This window comes from Telopea speciosissima, chromosome 1 (genome assembly GCF_018873765.1).
Source record: "Telopea speciosissima isolate NSW1024214 ecotype Mountain lineage chromosome 1, Tspe_v1, whole genome shotgun sequence".
Taxonomy (NCBI): Eukaryota; Viridiplantae; Streptophyta; class Magnoliopsida; order Proteales; family Proteaceae; genus Telopea; species Telopea speciosissima.
Window position 1 is genome coordinate 63,823,806 of NC_057916.1, and position 23,165 is coordinate 63,846,970.

Sequence of the window (23,165 nt, forward strand, 5' to 3'; positions counted from 1 at the left end):
CTAGGCGAGACATCATCCTGCGTAAGGCTGCAATATCCTCCCTAGTGAGGGAGTCAGGATTGGCCTGTAATCCAATTGACTCAGTCTCAGCTGTCACAGTATGAGCTCTTGCTCCCCCTCTCCTACCACCATGCATACCGGTGAATCCACAGCGGTGTCCATGGATACCCTTCTAGTCTCCTCACTCTGTAAGTAGCTACACATTTCATCTAAGGATGGAAGAGGTGACTGCCCCAAAATTTGCAGTCGGGTTGGCTCAAATTCTGGATTAAGCCCACCAAGTAAAATAAGAACATGTTCCTTCTCAAGTGTCCTATACACCTTTGCCTCATCCTCAGGGTGGGAAACTGGAGGTTCCTATAGTGGTCATACTCCTCCCAGAGACCAATGACAGTGTTGTAATATTCAGAAATTTTTTTGTCACCTTGCTTCATAATGATGACTTTTTTAAGAATCTGAAAGACCTTTGCCGAGTTGCCCACTCAGTCAAATGTCTTAGAGACACTGTCCCAAATCTCCTTTGCCTTCTCCTTTCTCATAAATCTTCTACCTATCTCAAGTTTCATGGAGAAAATCTGCCAAGTCATGACGGTGAAGTTTTCAGTTTCCCATTTCATATATGTTGGATCAGTCGTTGCAGGGGCCTTAATAGAACCAGTAATGTAACCCAGTTTCCCTCTACTTCATAGATTGAGCCCAATCCAAATAGTTGGTATTGTCCAACTTCACAAGAGATATTTGGATGCTGGAGTTATTAAATAGGGTCATACTGGGAAGTGTACCACCCAAACAGCTAGCCGAAGCTTACAACACAGGTCCACTAGCCTCAGACACAGACATGAAAAAAAAAGAGCTTGGTTGACTCTCAAACCAGCTCTGATACCTAGTTAGAAGCTAGGTATGGATCGATTCTAGTAAGGAACAAGGAGTATTAGCTAAGAAGAGAAGAAGGAAGAAGAAGAGAGATCAGAGAAAACCGTGGTGAGAGAGAGTTCTTCTCCTCTCAACTATACTGTTTCATCAATAACTTCCTTGGAATTACATATGCCTCCCTAGGGAGGTAAAAGGTAAAGAGTAACAAAAGATAAAACTCAATATGACTTACAATAAACCAGTGACTAAAGTACCCCTATTACATAAACTCTAACACTCTAAACATAGTAGAATCCTATTTTAAAAAGTCACCCAAAATGGTAGTTTGGCTTTAGACCTTAGGTTGGTAGTGTACGCTGTATACATTCTCTAATATGGCCTATTCCACACATAGTTTAGTACTAGAACACATATAATTCAAGAAAAACAACTTAAACATGCATTAGGAATGAATAGGCATCATATTATATACCATTTCATAAATCATGCATCAAACATTGTTTGTTAAAAAGATTTAAATATATCAGAGTCAACAATGTAAACAAGAAGTCACCCTTATGTCTATGCTAGAGTCCTAGACTCCTAGTACCACATTGAGTTCTGGGGAGGATCAAAATGACCAAAATGATGTTGTTTCCGAATCAAGTTATCCTCCGAGAACAGTGATTTGGCCAAGAAACACCAAAACTGGGTTTCCAAGGTTCATTGGCCTGGTGAAATGAAAGAAATGTGGTGTTTAAATAGTCAAAGTAACGTTCGGCCAAAATGTCGGCTAAACGAAACTTTTGACCGAAACCTCGAAATTTCGGTCAAAATATGTGCAGTCCTTGGTATCACATAGGGTTTTGTTTTGAGCCCTGCGAAACCGAAATATTTCGCCTAGTTTCACAAAATTTTGGCGAAACTGTGTACCATAGGTCTATCTAGACCATCTCCTTGGTATCCAAGGTCAGTTTTACCGTTGGTCCTTCCATGTGGTGGAAATAGGTGTCCAGAACCAGGGAAACTTCTGTCTTAAAATAACTAAAATTGAACTTTTATATAATATGGGAAAATTCCATTTGCCTGCTCCCTAATGGAAAGCGTTCCTTCCTGGCACACCATTTTGACCCTCATGGAGAGCTGATCTGGCCAAAGTGATTTTTGGATTAGCCTAATGTCGGGTGTGTCCCAACTCCACCAGTTGGTTCACTGTTTTCCATGTATTGAACATTTAGGCTCATATTTTCAGTTTTGTACAATAGATGCAAAAGTTGACTTTTCACCCTTATTTAAAACTTCATAGGCCCCATAAAAAAATATAGATTTGAGCTGAAACTTAACTAGATAAAAAGATGGTGATGTGGAGAATGTATTCCCAGAATTTCAGCACCTATGAAGCTGCCGCTTGACAGATATTTAGAACCATGTAAGGAGCCTTCCCTTAGTGGAGCAGCGAGGGGAACATTGTGATTCCATTTCCTTGTTATTTGCATCCATAATATTTCATCAGTGTTTTAAACAACCATTTATTAATTGCTTTCTAAGCTGTGACATTTTTTCTTTTGCACAGGTTGGTGGTACTACTAGTCAACCATTTGTACTTTCTCAACAGTTCTTGCATAGTATTTCATCTTCTCCGTTTCCAACTAACACTGGAAAGCGGGCAACTAAGTTTTCTAGTTGGCTCGATGAAAAAGAAAAATATTTAATTGAAGAGGTGGTCAATCTGACTGAAGATCTACAGTGTGGTGATATTTTCCACTTGCTTGCTGTAGTTTCTTCAGGAGAACTACTCATTTCACCATGTTTGCCAGATAAAGGAATAGGAGAAGCTGAGGAGAGTAAGAATCTGAAACGTAAAACTGATATGGATGAACTATACCCTGATGAGATGGCTATAATGCCCAAGTATTTGCATACAAAAGATGTTCATTTTCGTCGAGAGAAAGGTTTTCCTGGTATCATGGTATCCCTGACCCGCGAGACAATTTCAAGAGAAAAAACTATAGAGCTGTTCAAGAATGATGAGATCTGTTCAAGTCCATTTTTCTTTGATGGGAATGAAGGATCTAACTCCTCTTATGGTCTCGACACTAGTAGTAGCTTATCTCTTCCCAGCCATTTGGAGGCAAGCCAAAATTTTGGCAGTATTGCTCCCCTAGCTGGGGAAGTGAAAGAGTCACAATGGGAAACTATGGCTAGCTATGGTCAACATTTGATCTCAACCCTTTCTGCTCATAAAATATCAAGTTCGTTATATCCTGAGCTTTTCAAGACAGTCCATTCCAACATTAAGAAGTCTGGTGATCAAGGGCTGAGCATTGAAGAACTTTATGAAGTCAAAGACATGGATGGTATGTATTATTTTTTTTTTTTCATTTTTCTTTTGTTTGGCTTCCTTTCTTGGGTGTTCTGTGCTCTCTCTCTCTCTCTCTCTCTCTCTCTCTCTCTCTCTCTATTGTGTGTGTGTGCAAAAGTGATGCTATATGGGATGAAGAAATAGATCTCACTATGGTTGACTGTCAAACTAAGTTCCTATTTATTTATGTATCAATGTTTTCTTTTCAGGGGAAAAAGCAGCTGAACTCATCGTGGATGTGCTTCAAGTATTTGGACTTATTGTGAAGGTATAAATAAAAAATTTTAATCTACTAATGTTCTTAGCAATTCAGCCAATCACCTTTTGCATGGATCCTCTTGTTTTCTGATTTCTTTTTCTTTTCTTGTTTTCATGTCTTTTCGTCCTTTCTTGGCTAGGAAATCCCCCGTATGTGATGCGCCGCATCGATGCCCAGATGCGGTGTTAAGTAGGCAAGGGCAAGTAAGAGGAATTATGTCAGCCCAGACACGTAGGATTAGATTTGCTACTTGGAACATTGGATCCTTAATGGGTAAGAGCCTGGAGTTAAACGATGTTATGAGGAGACGAAGGATTAATATCGCGTGTATCCAAGAGACTAGATGGAAGGGTAACAAAGCTAAAGAGTTGGACGACTTCAAACTTTGGTATTCAGGAGACCAAAGTAATAGAAACGGAGTGGGGATAATTGTGGACAAAGACCTACAGAAGGATGTAGTGGAAGTCAAAAGATTGGGTTGGATGAAAGTAGCAAGCGCCAATTTTGGGACCACATGGATGATTTAGTGCAGGATATTGGCCAGGATTAATCGATTATTATTGGAGGTAATCTGAACAGAGATTTTGGGAGAGAATGTAGAGGTTATGAAGGTGTCCATAAAGGCTTCGGGGTTGGGGAGAGAAACGACGAGGGGGCTTCAATCCTAGAATTTGCAGTAGCATATGATCTAGCTATTGTGAACACTTTCTTTGAAAAAAGAGAGCAGCACTTAGTTACCTACAAAAGTGGGATTCATACCAGTCAAATAGACTTCTTCTTAACTAAAGGGGCAGACAGAAGGTTGTGTAAAAATTGTAAGGTTATTCCTCGGGAGAGTCTTACCACTCAACATAGACTGGTGGTCTTGGATATGTGTCTTAGTGCCCTGAAGCATAGGAGGAGGGAGACAATGTACCCTAAGATAAGATGATGGAAATTAAAAGGGGAGTCCTTAGGCACATTTACCGAAAATATGGCCAAACAAGGAAAGTGGGACTTTGAGGGAGACACCAATGTGATGTGGAACGAGGTGATGACCTATATTAAGAGGGTTGCCAAAGAAGTCTTAGGGGAAGCAAAGGGTAGGCGTCAGGCCCCTAGGGAGACTTGGTGGTGGGACGAGGAGGTCCAAGCAGTCATCAACATAGTTGTCATGGCGCCGCCATGGTGCCCTGGCGCTGGAGAAATGGCCATATCGACCAATGCCATGGCGTCCCTGTTTCCCTAAATCTCCTATTTTAGCCTTGCTCTCACCATTCGGTTGCCAGCAGAATTTTGGGGCTATTTCTCATAGGTCTGGGCGATTCATCCTTCCAAACCTTTGGCTCAGCCCCTTTCAACATTGAGGCTCTTCAGCTTTGGAAGGGCAAGCTTCTCTCCTATGCTGGCAGATTGGTTCTCATCAAATCAGTTCTGGAATCGTCTTACATATACTGGTCAGGCATCTTTGGGCTCCCTCAATCCGTTATTAAGTCCTTGGAGTCCCTTATGGCTTCTTTTCTTTGGAAGGGCAATGAATCCTCTAGATTCCTGCATCCTATCAGCTGGGCCGCTGTGTGTCTTCCCAAAAAAGAAGGCGGCCTTGGCATTCGAAGAATAAAAGAAGTGAATTCTGCAGGTATCATCAAGCTTATTTGGAAGATTGCCTCCAAGCAGAAAAGTATTTGGGTCGACTGGTTATATTCAGGTCTTCTTCGCCAGGACTCAATCTGGACTGCCCCAGTCTTATCTGATGCCTCTTAGGTCTGGCATAAGATCCTTGCTAGCCATCATCTGGTCCTCCAAGTCATTCGCTCCACTATTGGTGATGGCCTCTCCTCCTACCTGTGGTTGGACCACTGGCACCCCTTGGGAATTTTTCTCCCCTTGGTTACTCCGAGAATCATTTATGTTTCGGGTCTCAACAGGCTTTCCTTAGTGGCTGACATCATCGATCAACCTGGTTGGGCTCCCCTCCCATCCTCCTCTACCTCCCTCGGTCTCATCTAGAATGAGCTCCCTACCATTCACAGAAGGCCTGCAGCAAGAGGTGACTGTGTTACTTGGAAGACCAACAATTCTTGCTCCTTCTCCTCCAAGGCTGCCTGGAATCTCATCCGTCTAAAAGGCCCTTTGGCTCCTTGGCATAAGCTTCTTTAGTTCAAGCATCACATCCCTCGTCACTGCTTTACTGCCTAGAATCTTCACCAAAAGCCTCCCAACTCAGGGTTTCCTTCGCACCAGACAGATCCTAGTCTCTACTGCTTGCTGTCTCTGCTGGAACAATACTGAAGGCTTGGATCATCTTTTCTTTGAGTGCCTACTACTGCTGCCATCTGGAAAGGAATCTTGACCAAGTGCTGGCCTACTCGCAGAAGAATCCTCCCTTTCTCAAGGGAATGGATCTGGATTGACATGACCTTTGCTGGGCACTCGATTTGCGACTCGGCAAAATGGCTTTTTGTGCAACTCTCAACCACATTTGGATGGAGAGCAATATCAAGAAATGGACCTCCAATTTTCGCTCTTATCAGAAGATTTGGGATTTCATTTCCTTTGAAATTAAAGCAAAGTTATCGCTAACGCCTTCTTCTTGTTGTTCGGATACCCCAAGGAACAGGTTCATTGTTGATTCCTGAGGCCTTTCTAATGTTTCTTTTGCTGCTACTGCTGGCCTCTAGCTAAGCTCGGGCCTGGCTTTTTATTTTTTCTTCTCCCCCTCGGGGCCTCCTGTTTTCCTCCTCTTTTGGTAATGAAATTTGTATTCACCCAAAAAAAAAACATTGAGGCTCCATCGCATATCAGACCTGCACCTCCATTACTACCGTCAGATTTGGTTCAGTTCCATCGATCTCTTGGTTTCAGGTTCTTTCAATTAGATTCTTTGTGGCCATGAGAGAACAGGTTGTGGTGACTCTAGCCTGAACCTTCGTATCGATTAGGTTCTTACGAGGAAGGCCCACCTTCGAAATAACTTCCATTCTGCCACTAGGTTATGGTTCCTTCTTTGGCTGAGGAGTCGTGAGGTTGAAGAAGACTGAATTCCTTTGTTTTTTGTTTCTCAATTTCTTATCTATTAAACCCATTTTCCTTAGTTCCCAACATTACGCTTTTCTTTTACTTTTATTCCCACCATATATTATTTTCCATTTTGTTCCAAGTATACCCTTTACCCATCAAACGTGCTATCCCACTTCCTGGTTTATTTTCTTTATTAAATTGATTTCCATTAATTAAGCTCTGCCACTCCTTTACAACTTCAGATTAATGACAATCCTGCCATTGCTCTTATAAATCTTGACTTATCTACTAGTTTGCCATTCAACTTTGGATTTAATTACAATTCTTCCATGGCAACGCCATGCCGGGCAACGTGTTGATATATCGATCAGACACCCCTCCACCAACTTGGATCGTCATGACGCTGTGACAACTATGGTCATCAAGACCAAGAAAGAGAGGTTGAAGACATGGTAACAGACTAAAGATTTAGAAGATAAATTAAGGTATAATGAGGCAAAAAACAAGGCTAAGAGGATGGTGGGGATGCCTAGGGCGAGGAAATATGAGGAGCTCTATGTTAATCTAAACACAAAGGAAGGGGAAAAAGCTATCTATAAAATAGCTAAAATGAGAGAGAGGAAGAGTAGAGATTTCGACCAGGTGAGATGTATTAAAGGGAGGCTTGAAGAGGGTTGGTTAGGGATATGGACATTGTGAGGAGATAGGATGAGTATATTGGGGAACTACTAAATGGAGATAGTTCGAGTTTGATTGAACCAGATGATTGCCTTATTCATCAAGACATCACTTATCATAGATATGTTTGAAAGGCTGGTGTGGCGGAAGTTAAAGAAGCCTTAAGAAAGATGAAAGTGGGCAAGACACCAGGCCCGGATGAGATCCTAATAGAAGTGTGGAAGGCCCTAGGAGTTTGTGGGGTAGTTTGGTTAACTAAGCTATTTAATAAGATTATGAACACAAGGAAAATGCCAGATAAATGGAGGAGAAGCATTGTAGTTCCGATATACAAAAATAAGGGTGATATTCATAGCTGTAATAACTATAAAAGCATAAAACTAATGAGTCATACTATGAAACTTTGGGAGAAGGTTATTGAAGCCCAACTGAGAAGAGAGACTCATATCTCGAAGAATCAATTTGATTTTATACCAGGTAGATCTACGACAGAAGCTATCTACCTGCTGATGAGGCTCATGGAAAGATGTAGAGCTTGCAAGAAGGATCTTCATATGGTTTTTCTTAACTTGGAGAAAGTCTATGATAGAGTTCCTAGAGATTTAATCCGGAATGTTCTTGCGAAGAGAGGATGTCAATTAAATTTGTAGATATAATTAAAGATATGTATGAGGGTATGGTGACTAGTGTGAGATCTGTGGGAGGCCAGGGCAAGGAATTCCCAATGACGGTTGGGTTACATCAAGGATCAGCCCTAAGCCCTTATTTGTTTGCGCTTATCATAGATGAATTAACCAAGAACATCCAAGACGAGGTACCGTGGTGTATGCTCTTTGCCGATGATATCGTTTTGGTGGATGAGACAAAAGCACGGATTAACGCTAAGTTAGAGCTGTGGATATCAACCTTGGAAACAAGAGGCTTTAAGATTAGTAGATCAAACACGGAAGATATGATGTGTAACTTTAGTCACACTATGATGGATGATGATTTGGTGAAAATTGAGGGGAGAGAGATACTGCCAAGTGACTATTTCAGATATCTGGGCTCTATCATACACAAAGAAGGTGACATAGATGATGATGTTTCACAAAGAATTACAATGGGATGGATGAAGTGTAGAGGTGTGACCGGAGTACTGTGTGACTGACACATTCCTTTAAAGCTGTTGAATTCCGTGAATACTGGCTTAGTCAGAGTGATTACAGCCATTCTTTATTTATAATATGAAGAACATTCTGGAATAGGTACAAGGACACAATTACCCCTAGGACAATTTTACCCATATTACAACACTCCCCCTCAAGTTGGTGCATACATGTCAAACATGCCCAACTTGCTAATTACAGAACAAAACAACTTACTACTAATGCCTTTGGTAAGAATATCGGCCAACTGTTCATAAGACTGGATAAATGGAATACAACTATTCCTTGCTCCAACTTTTCTTTGATACAATGCCGGTCAATCTCAACATTTTTGGTATGGTCATGTTGTACCGGGTTGTGGGCAATGCTGATTGCTGACTTGCTGACAAAGTAGAGTCGCATAGGAAGATCAGCCCCTAGACACAAATCTTGAAGAAGACCCTTGAGCCATAGAAGTTCACATATACCTTGTGCCATAGCTCTAAACTCTGCTTCAGTACTAGATCGAGCAACGACTGCATGTTTCTTGCTTCTCCATGTAGTTAAATTTCCTCCAACAAAGTTACAATAACCGGATGTTGACTTTCTATCATTAGGACTGCCTGCCCAATCTGCATCAATGTAGGCTTCCATCCAGAGATCACTATGTGGAGAATACAAGACTCCTTTTCCAGGAGATGACTTCAGGTTTCACAGTATTCTGTAGGCTGCCTCCAAGTGAGAGAAGTGAGGGTCATGCATGAATTGACTCACAATACTCACAAAAAATGCAATGTCCAATGGGGTATGGGTATCAAACGACTAACTATTCTCTGATAGCTACCCTTATCCACAGGGTCACCTTCCTTACTCTTCAAGTGTGTATTGGGCTCAAGAGGAGTATCTGTTGGTTTACAACCAAGCATCCCTGTATCACTCAATAGATCAAGGGTATATTTTCTTTGAGAAAGAGATATGCCCTTGGCTGAATAGGCAACCTTGATTCCCAAAAAATACCGTAACCTTCCCGAACCCTTGACTTCAAATTCTGTGCCTAGATAAGTCTTCAATTTCTGAATTTCTTGAGAATCACTGCTCATGATCACTATGTCATCTACATAGACAATCAAAATTGTGACATGCTGTCCCACCCTTTTAACAAACAATTTGTGATCAGCATTGCTTTACTTATAATCATTTGCAACCATGGCATTATGGAAGCGACCGAACCAAGCCCTCGATGATTCCTTTAGGCCATATAAGGCCTTTTTTAACTTGCATACTTTCCCTTGAGTCTCTGAAGTCGCAAAGCCGGGAGGAATTTCCATGTAAACATCTTCTTTTAATTCTCCATGCAAGAAAGCATTCTTCACATCAAGCTATTGGAGATCCCAACCTTGATTTACAGTACAAGAAATGATGGCTCTCACCGTATTCATCTTTGCTACAAGAGCAAAGGTCTGCTGATAATCGATTGCTTGGGTTTGAGTAAACCCTTTTGCAACTAATCTTGCCTTATATCTCTCCACTGAACCATCTGATTTGTGCTTCACAACAAAGACCCATTGCAGCCAACGGGTTTCTTTCCTGGTGGATGAATCACCAAATCCCAGGTTTGATTTTTCTCAAGGGCATGCATTTCTTCATTCATCGCATCTTTTCACTTTGGTTCGGCTATTGCTTCCTGCCAATTGTTACGGATAGTAACTGAGGATAATGAAGATACGAAGGCATGGAATGAAGGAGTTAGAGGATTGTAAGACACAAAATTGGAAATTGGATGTTGTGTACAACTCCGCTTTGGTTTTCGAACAGCGATGGGTAAATCAAGACTAGGATCAAGAGGAAGTGGAAGCTTACCAGGGAGATGACTAGGAGTAGGACTTGGAGCAGGTACTGATTGTGTAGGAGCAGTGGTGCTGGTCTCTTTGTGCTAAGTTCCATGAGGAGGAAAACACATTCCACGAGAGTAAGTCTTCAATTCTTTCAGTTGTCTAGACTCCCCCTAGATTGTGTGCTGCTCATTTTGTCCTTGCTCTTGTTCCTGACTTGTAATCCCATCCTCCAATTCAACAGAAGCATCCTCTATAGTAGGTACACTAACATCCAGAGGAGCAATTAACGGGACCTCTTCATCACTTAGAATCTCCCCCTGGAGAGGTACCGGTGGTGCAAAGTAGGCTTCAAATTCCCGGAAAACCACATCCATGGTTACAAACAATTTTCGAGTAGGAGGATGATAGCATTTATACCCCTTCTGGGTAGCAGAGTAGGCAAGAAAAACACACCGAAGTACTTTGGGGTCGAACTTTCCATGAACATGGTGATTTCGGGCAAACACAACACAACCAAAAACTTTGGGAGGCACAACAAATGTTAAGGATCCCAAAAGAATGTCCAACGGACAACGACCTGCTAAGACTTTGGAAGGAAGCTAATTGATAAGATAAGTGGCCGTAAGGATAGCATCTCCCCAGAAACGAGGAGGAACAGCCATAGCAAGGCCGGTTCTTGCGTTCAGCAACCCCATTTTGAGGAGTGTCCACACTAGACATCTGAAGAATAATTCCATGGGAATCCAAATAAGAGCGAAAGGCACCATCCATATATTCCTTGTCGTTATCAAACTGTAAAATCTTCACTTTTGCATCGAATTGTGTTTGAACCATCTTATGAAATAATGTGCAACAAGTTAAGACATCACTCTTACTGTGCATCAAATAAACCCAAGTAGTCCGACTATAACAGTCAATAAATGTGACAAACCACCGGAATCCAAAAGTTGAAACACACTAGGCAGGGCCCCACACATCAGAATGATTTAAACTAAAAGGGGTCATACTTCTACTATTAGAAACAGGATAAACATTTCTAGTTTGCTTTGCCAAAGTGCAAGCATCACATGAAAAATTATTTGGATTACATCTTTTGAATAAACTAGGAAAAAGTACTGATAAAACACCCAATGGTGGATGGCCCAAACGGCAATGCCATTTATTCAACTCAAGTAACGCAAAAGCGGAATCAGAAGAGGAAGGTTGTGATGTCAATGCTGCCGGTGAAGCATCAAGCACGTACAGACTGCCGACCATCTTACCATATGCATTACCAAGTCCTAGAACAAACAATGGTTTGGAAAAAAGGTTACTTTGTAGTTTAAATCCTTTGTTAAGCTACTAATGGACAATAAATTAGTAGAAAACTTGGGTACATGTTACACAGAGGAAAGGCAAAGAGAAGAGGTGCACTGAACCGATCCCTTTCCCGAGATAGGGGAAAGAGACCCGTCAGCAACACGAACTTGGAAGGTGGAAAAACAGTCGAAGCAGCCAATGATGAAGATGCAGATACTGAAGATGTGTCCAAGCGAGTCATCGTGTCCCCGAGATTTTGCAATTCAGCCACAACCTAGGAAAGAGATTGATCAGTAGACTGCTCTTCAGTAGATGCCTAATTTGCACGGGCATTGTTGGAACGATTGGATCCACCCCTCCCATGCCCACTGGTATCTGCAGAGCGACCATGAAGTTTCCAACATCGATACTTGGTATGCCAATCCTTCCCACAGTGATCACATTTAATAGGAGGGCGAGCACCAGTCACACGATCACCACTAGTACTGCGGGAAGAATTCCCATGAGAAGCATTTGGAGAACCATAAAGAAGAGCAGATCTCTCCTGAGTGATGGGATGAACCATGGCTGTCCGACGACTATCCTCAGCCGCAAGAATCGCATAAGCTTGCTCAAGAGTGGGTAGGGGATCACGGTTCAATATAGTGGCCTTGATCTTATCTAACTCAATATTGAGGCCAGCCAGAAAATCAAACACTCGTAAGCCATCTTCCTACTTCTGGAAAGCCGTGGCGTGAACATCACAGGTTACAGTAAGGTCCCCAAAAAATCCAACTGCTGTCACATGATGCACATCTTATTATAATATTGGAGAGAGACAACTCCAATTGCTTGGTCGAGTAGTTTTTCTGCCGGAGTTCATAACATTGGGTGGCATTCCCTACCTGAGAGTAGCTGTCATGGGCTGTCTTCCAGATCTTGGCAGCAGTATCAAGAAGGAGATGGCGTCTAGCAATTTCTTGGTCCATGGAATTAACAAAATAAGACATGACCAAGAAATTAAAATTCATCCACCTATCTTGTGCAGGACCAGCATCGGTAGGCTTGACTGTGTTATCCCAGAGATATATCCAGAGAGACCTCGGGAACCAATAGCAAACAAACATGAGCAAGACCACAAGTAGTTGCTTCCATTTAATTTAATGGAGCTGGCTGGAAAGGGAAGAAAATCATGTTGCGACATGCCATCGAAGCCAGAGGAAGCGGATGTAATCTCGGAATTGTCAGGCATGGTAGCTGGTTAAAAATAATTCTCAAGAACAAAGAAAAAAATCTCCCAAAAAATTTATTGCATAGGGAGGCAAAAACAGCCCATGGTGGGAGTCAACTCACCACCAAGGGTGTAAAAATGGCGGCGGCAAGGGAGGAGAAGGCTCCCGCGAGAAGGAGAGGGAGGTCTAGAGGGGTCGCAGGAGGCTACAAGGGAGTAGAAAGGCTGGCGGAGACCTGGTGGAGGTGGCGGGGCTGGCGGAGGTGGCGGAAGGCTGGTGGTGGTGGCAGAAGACTGGCAGAGGTGGTGGTTGCTGGCGAAAGTCGAGTGGTGGCTGGCAGTGGTTAGGCTAGGGCAAGATCACGAAAGAGAGAGAGAGAGAGAGAGAGGAAAGAAGAATTATGTCCCATATTCTTAGAAGATTTTTGGCTCTAATACCATGTTGAATTCCGTGAATATTGGCTTAGTCAGAGTGATTACAACCATTCTTTATTTATAATATGAAGAAGAACATTTTGGATTAGGTACAAGGACACAATTACCCCTAGGATAATTTTACCCTTGAACCCATATTACAACAAAAGCTGAAAGGAAAGTTCTACAGGACTGTTGTCTAACCAGCTATGATGTACAGGGCGGAATGTTGGGCAGTAAAGAAGAGTCATATAGCGAAGCTATGTGTTGCAGAGATGAGGATGTTAAGATTGATGTACGGCAAAACTAGGATGGATAAAGTGAGGAACGAATGTATTAGAGAGCTGATGTGGGAGTTGCCTTGATCAGTGACAAAGTTCGAGAATGTCGACTGAGGTGGTTTGGACATATACAACGGAGGCCTGGGGACACCCCAGTAAGGAGTGATCTGATTCCAATTGAAAAAGCTAAAAGAGCTAGGGGCAGGCCTAAAATGACCATAGGTGAGGTTGTGAAGAATGACATGCTTAGTCTAGGTCTTGTGCCAAGTATGACCTCAGATAGAGCCTATTGGAGGGCAAGAATCCACGTTGTCGACACCATGTAGCCAATTTTTTCCTGATTTCCTGGGCTATCCTCTTTCCTCTTACTTTCATCTTTCACTTTCATCTTTCATTTTTCATCTTTCACTTTCATCTTTCATTTTTCATCTTTCACTTTTCTCATCTCATTTCTTCATTTTTCTTCTCCATTCTCTCTTTACTTTGTTTTGAAAGGATCCATGTAGCCAACCCCATTTAGTTGGGATAAGGCTGAGTTGTTGTTGTTTTTGTTGTTGTAATGTTCTTAGCAATTCAAGAATCAGTATATATTTTCTTATTTTCATGATGCCAGACTTTGGCCACTCCTGTATGCTCTTGTAGCAGTCTCCTATTTTTAGTTTTAGCTGGCAGGAAAAGGAGCCTCTGTAGGGGTATTGATTATGATTAGCATGGATTTTGGGAAATTTTAGGGGAAAAAATGTGAAAATGGGAAACCAAACTATTATATGACCTACCAGACCACAGCTAGTCATTAAGATTGTGTGCATTGAAATTAAAATGTTGATGAAATGACAACTGGTGGAAAAGGATGTTGTATGATCACACTTCTTTTTCAATACAGATATATTACTGTAAGTAGAAAGGATGTTAAGGAAAATAAAATAGAGAAGGGAAATAGAATGCTGTCTGGTCGCGTGGCCCCTGCACCCAGACATCCCCCCCCCCCCCTGAAATGACCGCCCCACCCCCTACAAAATGAAAAATCCCTCTGGTCAATGCTCCTGCGCTCGCTCCCATTGGCCTCCGCGCTGGTGCAGGGGCCACGCGACTGGGCAGCGTTTTTCTTCCCAATAGAGAAATAAATTAATTATTTCTCTTACTCTGTCCCTCTTCTTATTATGTGAAAACTGACATAGGTCTGCCCAAGGAATAATGGTTCTTCTTTGTTTGATCTCCTACACTGATTTTTATCCACTTTTTGTTTCTTCTTTGACCTTTCCACCTTCATATTTTCCAGTTTTCCTACTGATTGTTTAGTTTTTTGTGTTCATTCTGAAGATCTAGCTTTCAAAATTTAGGTTTTAGTAATCAAGAACGGTTCTGTGGTTAAGGCTTTCTGGATCTTAGATCTTTTTTTTTTTTTTTTTTGAGATGAATAAAAATTATATTACGAAGAAAGAAAGGGGGGAATATACAAGCCCGAAGGCAAACAAAACAGAAGACTAACTAGGCATCAAAATGGAGAGAGGAAGACCCCAGGAGACAACAATGAGCCTGTTCCTTGGGGAATCCTTTACGTTTGTAACACGGAGGGAGTTAATTTTAGAGGAAACATCAAAGGAGATGGCATTCCAAATCTTATCTATAGGGAACTTAGATCTTTACTTCACCTTTAAGTTGATTCTTGCTGAAGCTCTGGAAAAGTAGTGCTAATCCTGCTGTATGGTGGAGGTTTTTTATTCTACAAGTAGAAGAAGAATTGGTACAAGATATTTTCCTGACTTCTTTAGTATTGCCGACAATCTGAAATTCTGGATTGGGAAAGATTCTCAGAAGTTTCATTCTGGCCATGCTTGGTAACTTATATTGATTTTTCAACAATGTTTAATCGATGAACTTGTCTGGAGTAGTGAGTTTCACAAGTCAAACATTCTGGAGATTTTCTAGTCATGCTGCGTAAAAGCAATGCTTAAGCTTGTTAATCTAATACTGCAGTGCTCTTAATGCAGGTCAATGCTTATGATCGTGTTCATGTTGTTGATGCTTTATATCGTTCCAAGTATTTGTTAACCCCAGCTGCAGGTCTCTATCAAGGTCTTAAAACAGCTCAGCCCATGACATCTCCCAGAATTGGTGACAAGGCCTCTGTCACCCACCTGTCAGAAAATCATGAAAATGCTGCTAGCACTTCACAGGAAGAAACAGGTGTCAGCCTCAACAACATGCATACAGTTACTATTCTTAATCTGCCTGAAGAAGTTTCTCAATCCTCCAAAGAACTTCAATCTGGCAATGAGTTTCAAGATTATATGAATGTTGAAATTGTTCCCACCGAGTGGGATCATGAGAGCAATTTCTTTAAATACGTGAGTTCTGATGATTCATATAGGCCAATATTACCATGGATAAATGGAGATGGTACCACAAACATGATTGTATACAGGGGACTAACACGCCGTATTCTTGGAACAGTAATGCAAAATCCTGGGATTTTGGAGGTATGCACTGATCAACAATATTTTATTTTACTTGACAGTTATAGTATTTTTCTTTCTAAATTTTTATGAATATTCAGATGTGGTTCTTCCATGTGTGGTGGATGTGGAACACTGACACATGCACTTAGTTGGACAATCCAATTAGTACTTCAGCTGCTGGATTTGGTGTAAAATTAGCAGGGAAGGGGAAGAAGAAAGGGGGCAAAAATGGAGGACTGCAACCTAGATCAGAAGTTTGGCTCTGTTACAATGTTAGCAGCCAATAGAACTGAATGCTTGGGTGATCAATAAGATCTCCAAGCCCCTTTATTTATAATAAAAGGAGAAAAGAAATAATTACAACAATGCCCCACCTCATAGCCGACTCTAACTAATGAGTCGCCTATGGGGGAAAAAGTCCCATAATGCCCTTGTGGCTACATAACTCCACACATATAGAGAAGCTATGTGTAGCAGAGATGAGGATGTTAAGATGGATGTTCAGAAAAACTAGGAAGGATAAAGTAAGGAATGATTGTATAAGAGCTGATTTGGGAGTTGCCTCGATCAATGACAAGCTTCGAGAATGTCGTTTAAGGTGGTATGGCCATGTTCAACGGCGGCCTGAGGATGCCTCAGTACGGAGGAGTGATCTGATCCCGATTGAAGGAGCTAGAAGAGCTCATAGTTCGAGAACTCGCGAGATCTCGCCAAGTTTCTCGGTATTTCGAAAATCCGAGACGAGATGGTGGTCGAGTCACAAGAGTACAATATCTCGCCGAGATCTCGGCAAGATGTCGGATCTCGGTCGAGATCTCAGTTTGACATAGGAAAATGCCCATCCAGGTCCTTTATACGAGTGCCAGATCTCGAGATCTTGCTGGAAATTCTTGGTATACACATACCTATCTATGCCAGGAACCAAGACAGACAAGACAGACACTTATTTATGCCTAATATCATTTAAGTAAATGTTTTTGTATTTCATTTACTTAAGATATTATTCATAAATAAGCAAATACCCCCTATTTGAATCCAATAAAAATAGTTAAAAAATCAAATTCCAAAAGGAAAAAAAGTCAACCCCGAGTTCAAGAACAAAAGCTGGATTTTTCGGTGATAGGTGCAATTTTCAACTTTCTAATCTTTGGGGTTTTTCTCAAATCTAAAAATTTCATAAATCTTATTATGGTAAAACATTGCTAAAAACCAAAAGTGCGGTAAAATATTCATTTGTTTTGATGTCCACAAAACTATTTTCATTCAGAGCGATTTTGACAGCATTCGTGCACACCGAATTAAGTTTGACCGGTACATAACTCTTTCAATATAAATCAGATTTTAGCAATCTTGGACTTGTTGGAAAGCTTTGTTTTGATAGCTTTCCAACAAGTCCAAGATTGCTTAAATCTGATTTATATTGAAGGAGTTATGTACCGGTCAAACTTAATTCGATGTCGCGAATCTTGTCAAAAATCGCTCGAATGAAAATATATTTTTGGACATCAAAACAAATGAATATTTTACCGCACTTTTGATTTTTAGCAATGTTTTACCATATTAAGATTTATGGAATTTTTTGATTTGAGAAAAACCCCAGCATTAGAAAGTTGAAAATTGCACCTATCGCTGAAAATCTAGTTTTTGTTCTTGAACTGGGGGGTTGACTTTTTTTCCTTTTGGAATTTTATTTTTTAACTATTTTTATTGGATTCAAATAGGGGGGTATTTGCTTATTTATGAATAATATCTTAAGTAAATACAAAAGCATTTACTTAAATGATATTAGGCATAAATAAGTGTGTTTGTCCTGTGTCTGTCCTGGTTTCTAGCATAAGTGTCTATCCTGCTTTCCCACTAACTGAAACTCCTATTTGGACTTTGTTTTTGCAAAATCTGATAGTGCCATTGTGTTTAAATGGCCTAAAATAGGCTGAACACCAAGTTTCAGACTACTCGGCAAGATCTCGACTCGACTCGGTGAGATCTCGCTGACTCGACTCGGTTTTTCAAGGGTCATTGGCACCGAGACCCGAGTTTTCAAACCTTGGAAGAGCTAGGTGCAGGCCTAAAATGACATAGAAGAGGTTGTGAGGAATGACATGAGTAGTCTGAGTCTTGTATCAAGTATGACCTCGGATAGAGCCTATTGGAGGGCAAGGATCATTGTTGCCGACCCGATCTAGCTGAGATTTTCCTGACTTCCTGGGTAGTGCCTCTTTCCTTTTTCTTTTGCTTTTTTCATTTTGCATTTTTTTTTCCAGTCAGTTTTTCCTACTTTGGTTTGCAAGGATCCATGTAGCCGACCCCATTCATTTGGGATAAGGCTGAGTTTGTTGTTGATACTGGTCCGTTACTCGTACATTCTGGCAATATATTTTTTTGTGCTTGGATTGAATAAAGTAGTTTCTGATATTAGACTCTGAGATTCTGATCTTAGTTTGAGAACTGCTTCTACCAATCCCTGTAGCACTAGGATCCTATTGAAAGTACCTATTCTGTTATTAGAATCAGTTCAGATTCTGCAGGTCTGTTCCACCAGCAGAATAGACCCCACTTGATTGAAATGGTGGGGCATTTGATTTGTCTGTCTTAAGTTACAAATTTTCTCCCAATTATGGTTTTGTTCTATGTTATGTGATCCTGTTGTACTAGTCTTCTACTAAAGTATTCTGGTTGGAGATTGATTTACATTAGATGGATAACAAAGAAAAGGAGAAAAATGTAAGAACATTTGATACAACACGAAGAACAAAAGGTCAAAGCCTAAAGACTCACATTAAAAATCAGTGAGGTAGACCCAAGTACAGTGGGCTTATTGGTCCATAGATTTAAGACCGAGGGTCGAGGACTCCTTTCCTGCTTAAAGATTAGGGGGATAAGAACAAGGAACGTCACATTTATACTTTACTACTTACACCTCTTATTAGTATTCATTTATAACATCATCCTTTAAGAACTTCCAACCCTTTCGAGAAAAAGAAGCCCTACAGAAACCATCAGGATGAGGGGATATTGTCATTTCCAATCTCAAAGAAAGACTGTTTCACTTCCTCTTTTTTTTTAACTCCCTATCAAGCCCTCAACAGTAGAGGTAGGTGATGGAGGTGATTGGAAAAGGTTCCTGAATTATCCATCAAGGATTAGTGATGCAAATAGATGCACGACACATGTTCTTAATAGTGTCCGAAACCCAGAACAAGTCTAGCTTTAGACAACCAGTTCTTACTTGGAAAGATCCAGGAAATTGTCGAAACAAAGAACAAGTCTAATGTTTAGTGATTTGATCACTGTAAAGCTTTTGAATAAGATAGCCAATCCCAACCCCTTTTGATATAGAAAATTCAACAACTCAAAGAACTTCGAATAATTTAAAAGAAAAAAAAAAAGTCTGAAACTTTGGTTCTATGGAGCACTTCTTGACCAGCAACCTTGTGACCACCTGGCCAGAGAGAGAACACCATAGGAAGAAATAATTTGGTTAATCATCGACTATTTAGAATCTCCCTAGATTCGATGTTAAAAGAAGATTGAATGGAACTAAGCAGATATCAGAATGGAGCTGTAAATTGACCTCAACCGTCAATTGAATGTGATATTATTATTCAGTTTCCCGGTACGCAGACTGTCAAAATCGCCTCCCTGCCCCAGGTTACTAGCTCTTCATCTCACCATACAGTTGCAGGATTCAGAAAAGCCAGACCTAAGCGATGTAGGGGTATGGGTATCATGGTTTCAAAAGCAACAGGCCGAAAGAAGTGTCCTAGAAGCAGGATATTACAAAGCCATGAAAACAGAGCATCTGTTAGAGTTTGGTATTCATTAAATTATCAGATCTATACAGCTCGATGTCATTTTTGGGTCACCCAACTATCCAAGTCAGCATTGATGTCATCCAGTCCAATTTGGATATGATACATCAGGTCCCAGATCATCCATGGAAATTTGCTTCATCTGCAACTTTCTATTTCAACTTCCAATTTGTGTTACGGAGGTTCAGATCCATAACTCTATGGTCATTTTTTGTGTTCTATAATAGTTTTCACAATCATAGTCGAGCTCTTGGATACAGATATAAAAGCTTCAGTTGCAACTCCTTGGACTGTTACTTCCATGCTCTTTAAGCAGCAGAGTTTTGCTGTCTCTTTTGTTCCATTCTTTACAGGTATTTCTTGCCAACTATCAACCCCAATCTCTTTTCATTTGTTTTGGGTGCTACCAAACCTGTTACTTTCCACCCTCTTCAAGTAGCAGATTCGGTTTTTGTTTTTTTCACAATTTAAAAAGGTTTATTTGGTCTGTAATGTAGATAGTAATTATAGTCATAATTAGTCTTTTAGAGCTAGCTTGAGTTGTTGTTGGATTTTTTAGCTGCGAACGGGTTTTTTGGATGGCCCACCTTTTGTGCTACATGACAAGTCAGATGGGATTTAAATTGCATGGACAGGCAGACCCAAAGGTCCCCTGCTCAAGTGTCAAGGTTCAGCCCAAACAGAGTTGACCAAGTGGCAGAAGAAAGCATTGAAAATCCATCGCTACTAAGAGAGTGCTAGGGCTACCCGATTGAATTTGATTCTGAAATTTGATTTGTGTCCAATCTAAAGTTCCTTGATACTCACTGTCAGGATCACCACATTGCCCTTCCATGTAGAATAACGAGGTGGGAGCCAATAGATACCCTATGGACATGTCCATCCATAAAACTTTTTTCTTTTCTAGTTTGTGTTGAGGGATGTCTGGGTACCCTGTCTAGCCACTCAGTTCTGTATTCAATTTTTATTGTATTTTATTTTATTTTTTCTTCTTTGGCCATTGGCTAAGAGAGCTATGTCATTCCATGTGGGTTCATATCAAGCCACATGAATATCAAACCATAATTTAGGCCCAGCCTGGCCAGTGGGCATGTCTACTCAGTCTAAAGCAAAGGCAAAGCAGAGTGGTTTCAGTTCTCAAACCAGATTACCCCTTCTGTATTATCAATACTGCAAATTATTTTTCGAAGATATTTGGATCTGGCTAAAAAGTAGTTAACTTTCTGGTACAAGTCAGTGATGTGTCTGGGGAAGCATAATGTTGGTTTCATTGTATGATGAACTCTGCTTGCAATCCAACTTTTTTAAAGTTTCTCTCCTCTGTCCTATTTTCTGCTAATGTTCTTTCATTGTTGTGATAGGATGATCTCATCAACCGCATTGACGTTTTGAATCCTCAGGTATATTTTCACTACACTGAATGAGATCATGAAACTGGTTTCCCTTGTCTCATGTTGACAGTGGATGGGGAAGCGAAGCATAGAATTCCATATTTCACCCTGCATCATACAGTGCTACTCAACTTGATGTAACTTTATCATTAATTCATTGTGCCATTTACCACTCAAAGACCGCCAATTTGTGGTCGGCTCTGGTAACTGTTGATCATGTGAGACCATAGTTGTCAAGGCATCCAGGCGCCTTTCTCTTGCCTTGATTTTTGGTGTCACCTTGGTCGCCTAGGTGACGCCTTTTCGGCTTGTTGGTGTCGACTTGCTTTTTAACCCCCCCCCTCGATCGCCTTGGTTCGCCTAGGCACCTTAACAACTATGTGTGAGACTGAACGTAGTCATTGGAGTTATTTTATTGGGAAAAGGGCTCACAACTTGTTTTTCTGCTTTTATACTGATTTCCCAATTAAAATTTTAAAAATAAATTAGGGCAAAGACTGGGTTTGGCAGCTTGTAGATATGAGTCTAAATTGTATGGAAATGCTGAAGTCTTTGTTTACACACTTAGTAAGTTTCAGCTTGTGTGGCCACGTGACAATATAGAGGTTTGGAAAGTAGTTGAAAAGTCAAGTTTAGATAGTTTAGTTTTACAACTAAGATACATATCGCGGTGGCCTGTAACTATATATTCAATTTTGAGTTGGAGGGAAATTTTCCATGCCCGCCTAAATAAATGGACCATGAAGGTTGCTTCACAAGGCCTTGTAAATAACATTTTTCCAGTTGAAATCTGTTTAGAATTCGATGTTGGAAACATTTTCATTTAGTTCTTTTAAGTTTGTTTTCCTTCTTATTTTCATAGACCATTCTGCAGTGAAAAATCTCATGAAATAAGTCACAAACAATATGAAAAACATACTGTATCATATACTAAGAAAGTTGGTGGGTTTCAGTTGTGCAACATAAAAGCAAAAAGATAGGGAAAAGGTTTTCTAGATTGGCAGGTCTCTAGACTAGTGACCAACTTTTGCCATGTGGAAGGGTGATGTCACAATATAGCGACCTAGAATTTCTAGTGATTCAGTTTTGGAAAGATACAAAAGTGTATGTTATTTATATATGAAACAGACATGAATGCAAGAACAAATTTTGCTTCTAGAAATTGTGCTTTACAACTGCTGGATGGTATGAAAATCATCAGTTTACACTGTGGGTTTACCCAGGGGAAAAAAAAAAGGTTCTGCACTATGGAAGATACTTCCATGTCCACATTGAAAAATTTACATGCTAATACCATACCATCAGATGTTGGCAATGCCAGTCAAACTTACCAATTAATTTTTTTTTAAGTTAGCCAGTAACCATACATTAGAAATTAAGAAAACGAAACATTAATAGTGTTGCTCTCTTTAATGCTTCCTGCTTGTCTTTCTGACATAGTTTATGAACATGCATTTGATGAACTTCATCCAGAGCTGTAGGAGACTGTTGGAGTTGATGGTTCTGGACAACCATCTTATTGTGAGGAAGATGTACGGAAGCACTTCTGCTGCCCCACCTGGCATACTCCAGAGTCTTCTCAAGGGAAGCTTCAAGAAGCCTGAATCCTTATGTTGTGGCCACTACTTTGCTAATCCAATGAGTACATTCTTGCTATAGATATTAAGGTATCTTATATGTTCTTTTTCTGTTTCGTTTGACTTTCTTTTGGGATGCATTAGTGGTTTTTCTTATGGCTGGCATGGAAGGAAACTGCTTTGATTTCTTCAATGTGTAAACTACCCCCATGTCTTATTGAGAATGATACCAGGAGTAAATATATTTTCCTGTCAATGGTCGTTTACTGAACAAAAGAAAAAATAAAATTTGAATTTCTGTGCTTCGGGAGGTCAGCTCCCAGTGTCCCCAAAGTCCAGCCTACTGAGTATTTTGTATTTGCCTATTCCATCTTTCACTTTTAGTGTTATCAGATCATACAAATTAAGTTTCAATCCATGTTTCCTTGTTGCATCTTTTCTTCTCAACTATAACCATCATTGCTCGTTTTGTATACACCATTTAATGCTTAGCAACTCTGCACCTAGACTAACTGTTTCATGATTCATGAATCGGTTGGGACTCCGTATCACAATTGCTCCCTTAGATTATTTTTTCAAGAAGTATGGTTGAGTTATTGTTACTTGTTT

At 40.5% G+C, this 23,165-nt stretch overlaps 1 protein-coding gene across 1 annotated transcript in view; it reads left to right on the forward strand.

Annotated features, from left to right (window-relative positions):
* LOC122667263 overlaps positions 1–22,871 on the forward strand; it is a 99,516-nt gene extending 76,645 nt beyond the window's left edge. Inside the window, exons 13-17 of the mRNA XM_043863519.1 lie at positions 2,426–3,209; positions 3,424–3,482; positions 15,309–15,797; positions 20,950–20,988; positions 22,453–22,871. Of these exons, the coding sequence (XP_043719454.1) occupies positions 2,426–3,209; positions 3,424–3,482; positions 15,309–15,797; positions 20,950–20,988; positions 22,453–22,638 (1,557 nt within the window). The 3' untranslated portion in view covers positions 22,639–22,871. The remainder of the gene's footprint in view (positions 1–2,425; positions 3,210–3,423; positions 3,483–15,308; positions 15,798–20,949; positions 20,989–22,452) is intronic.
* The last annotated feature ends 294 nt before the right edge of the window (positions 22,872–23,165 follow it).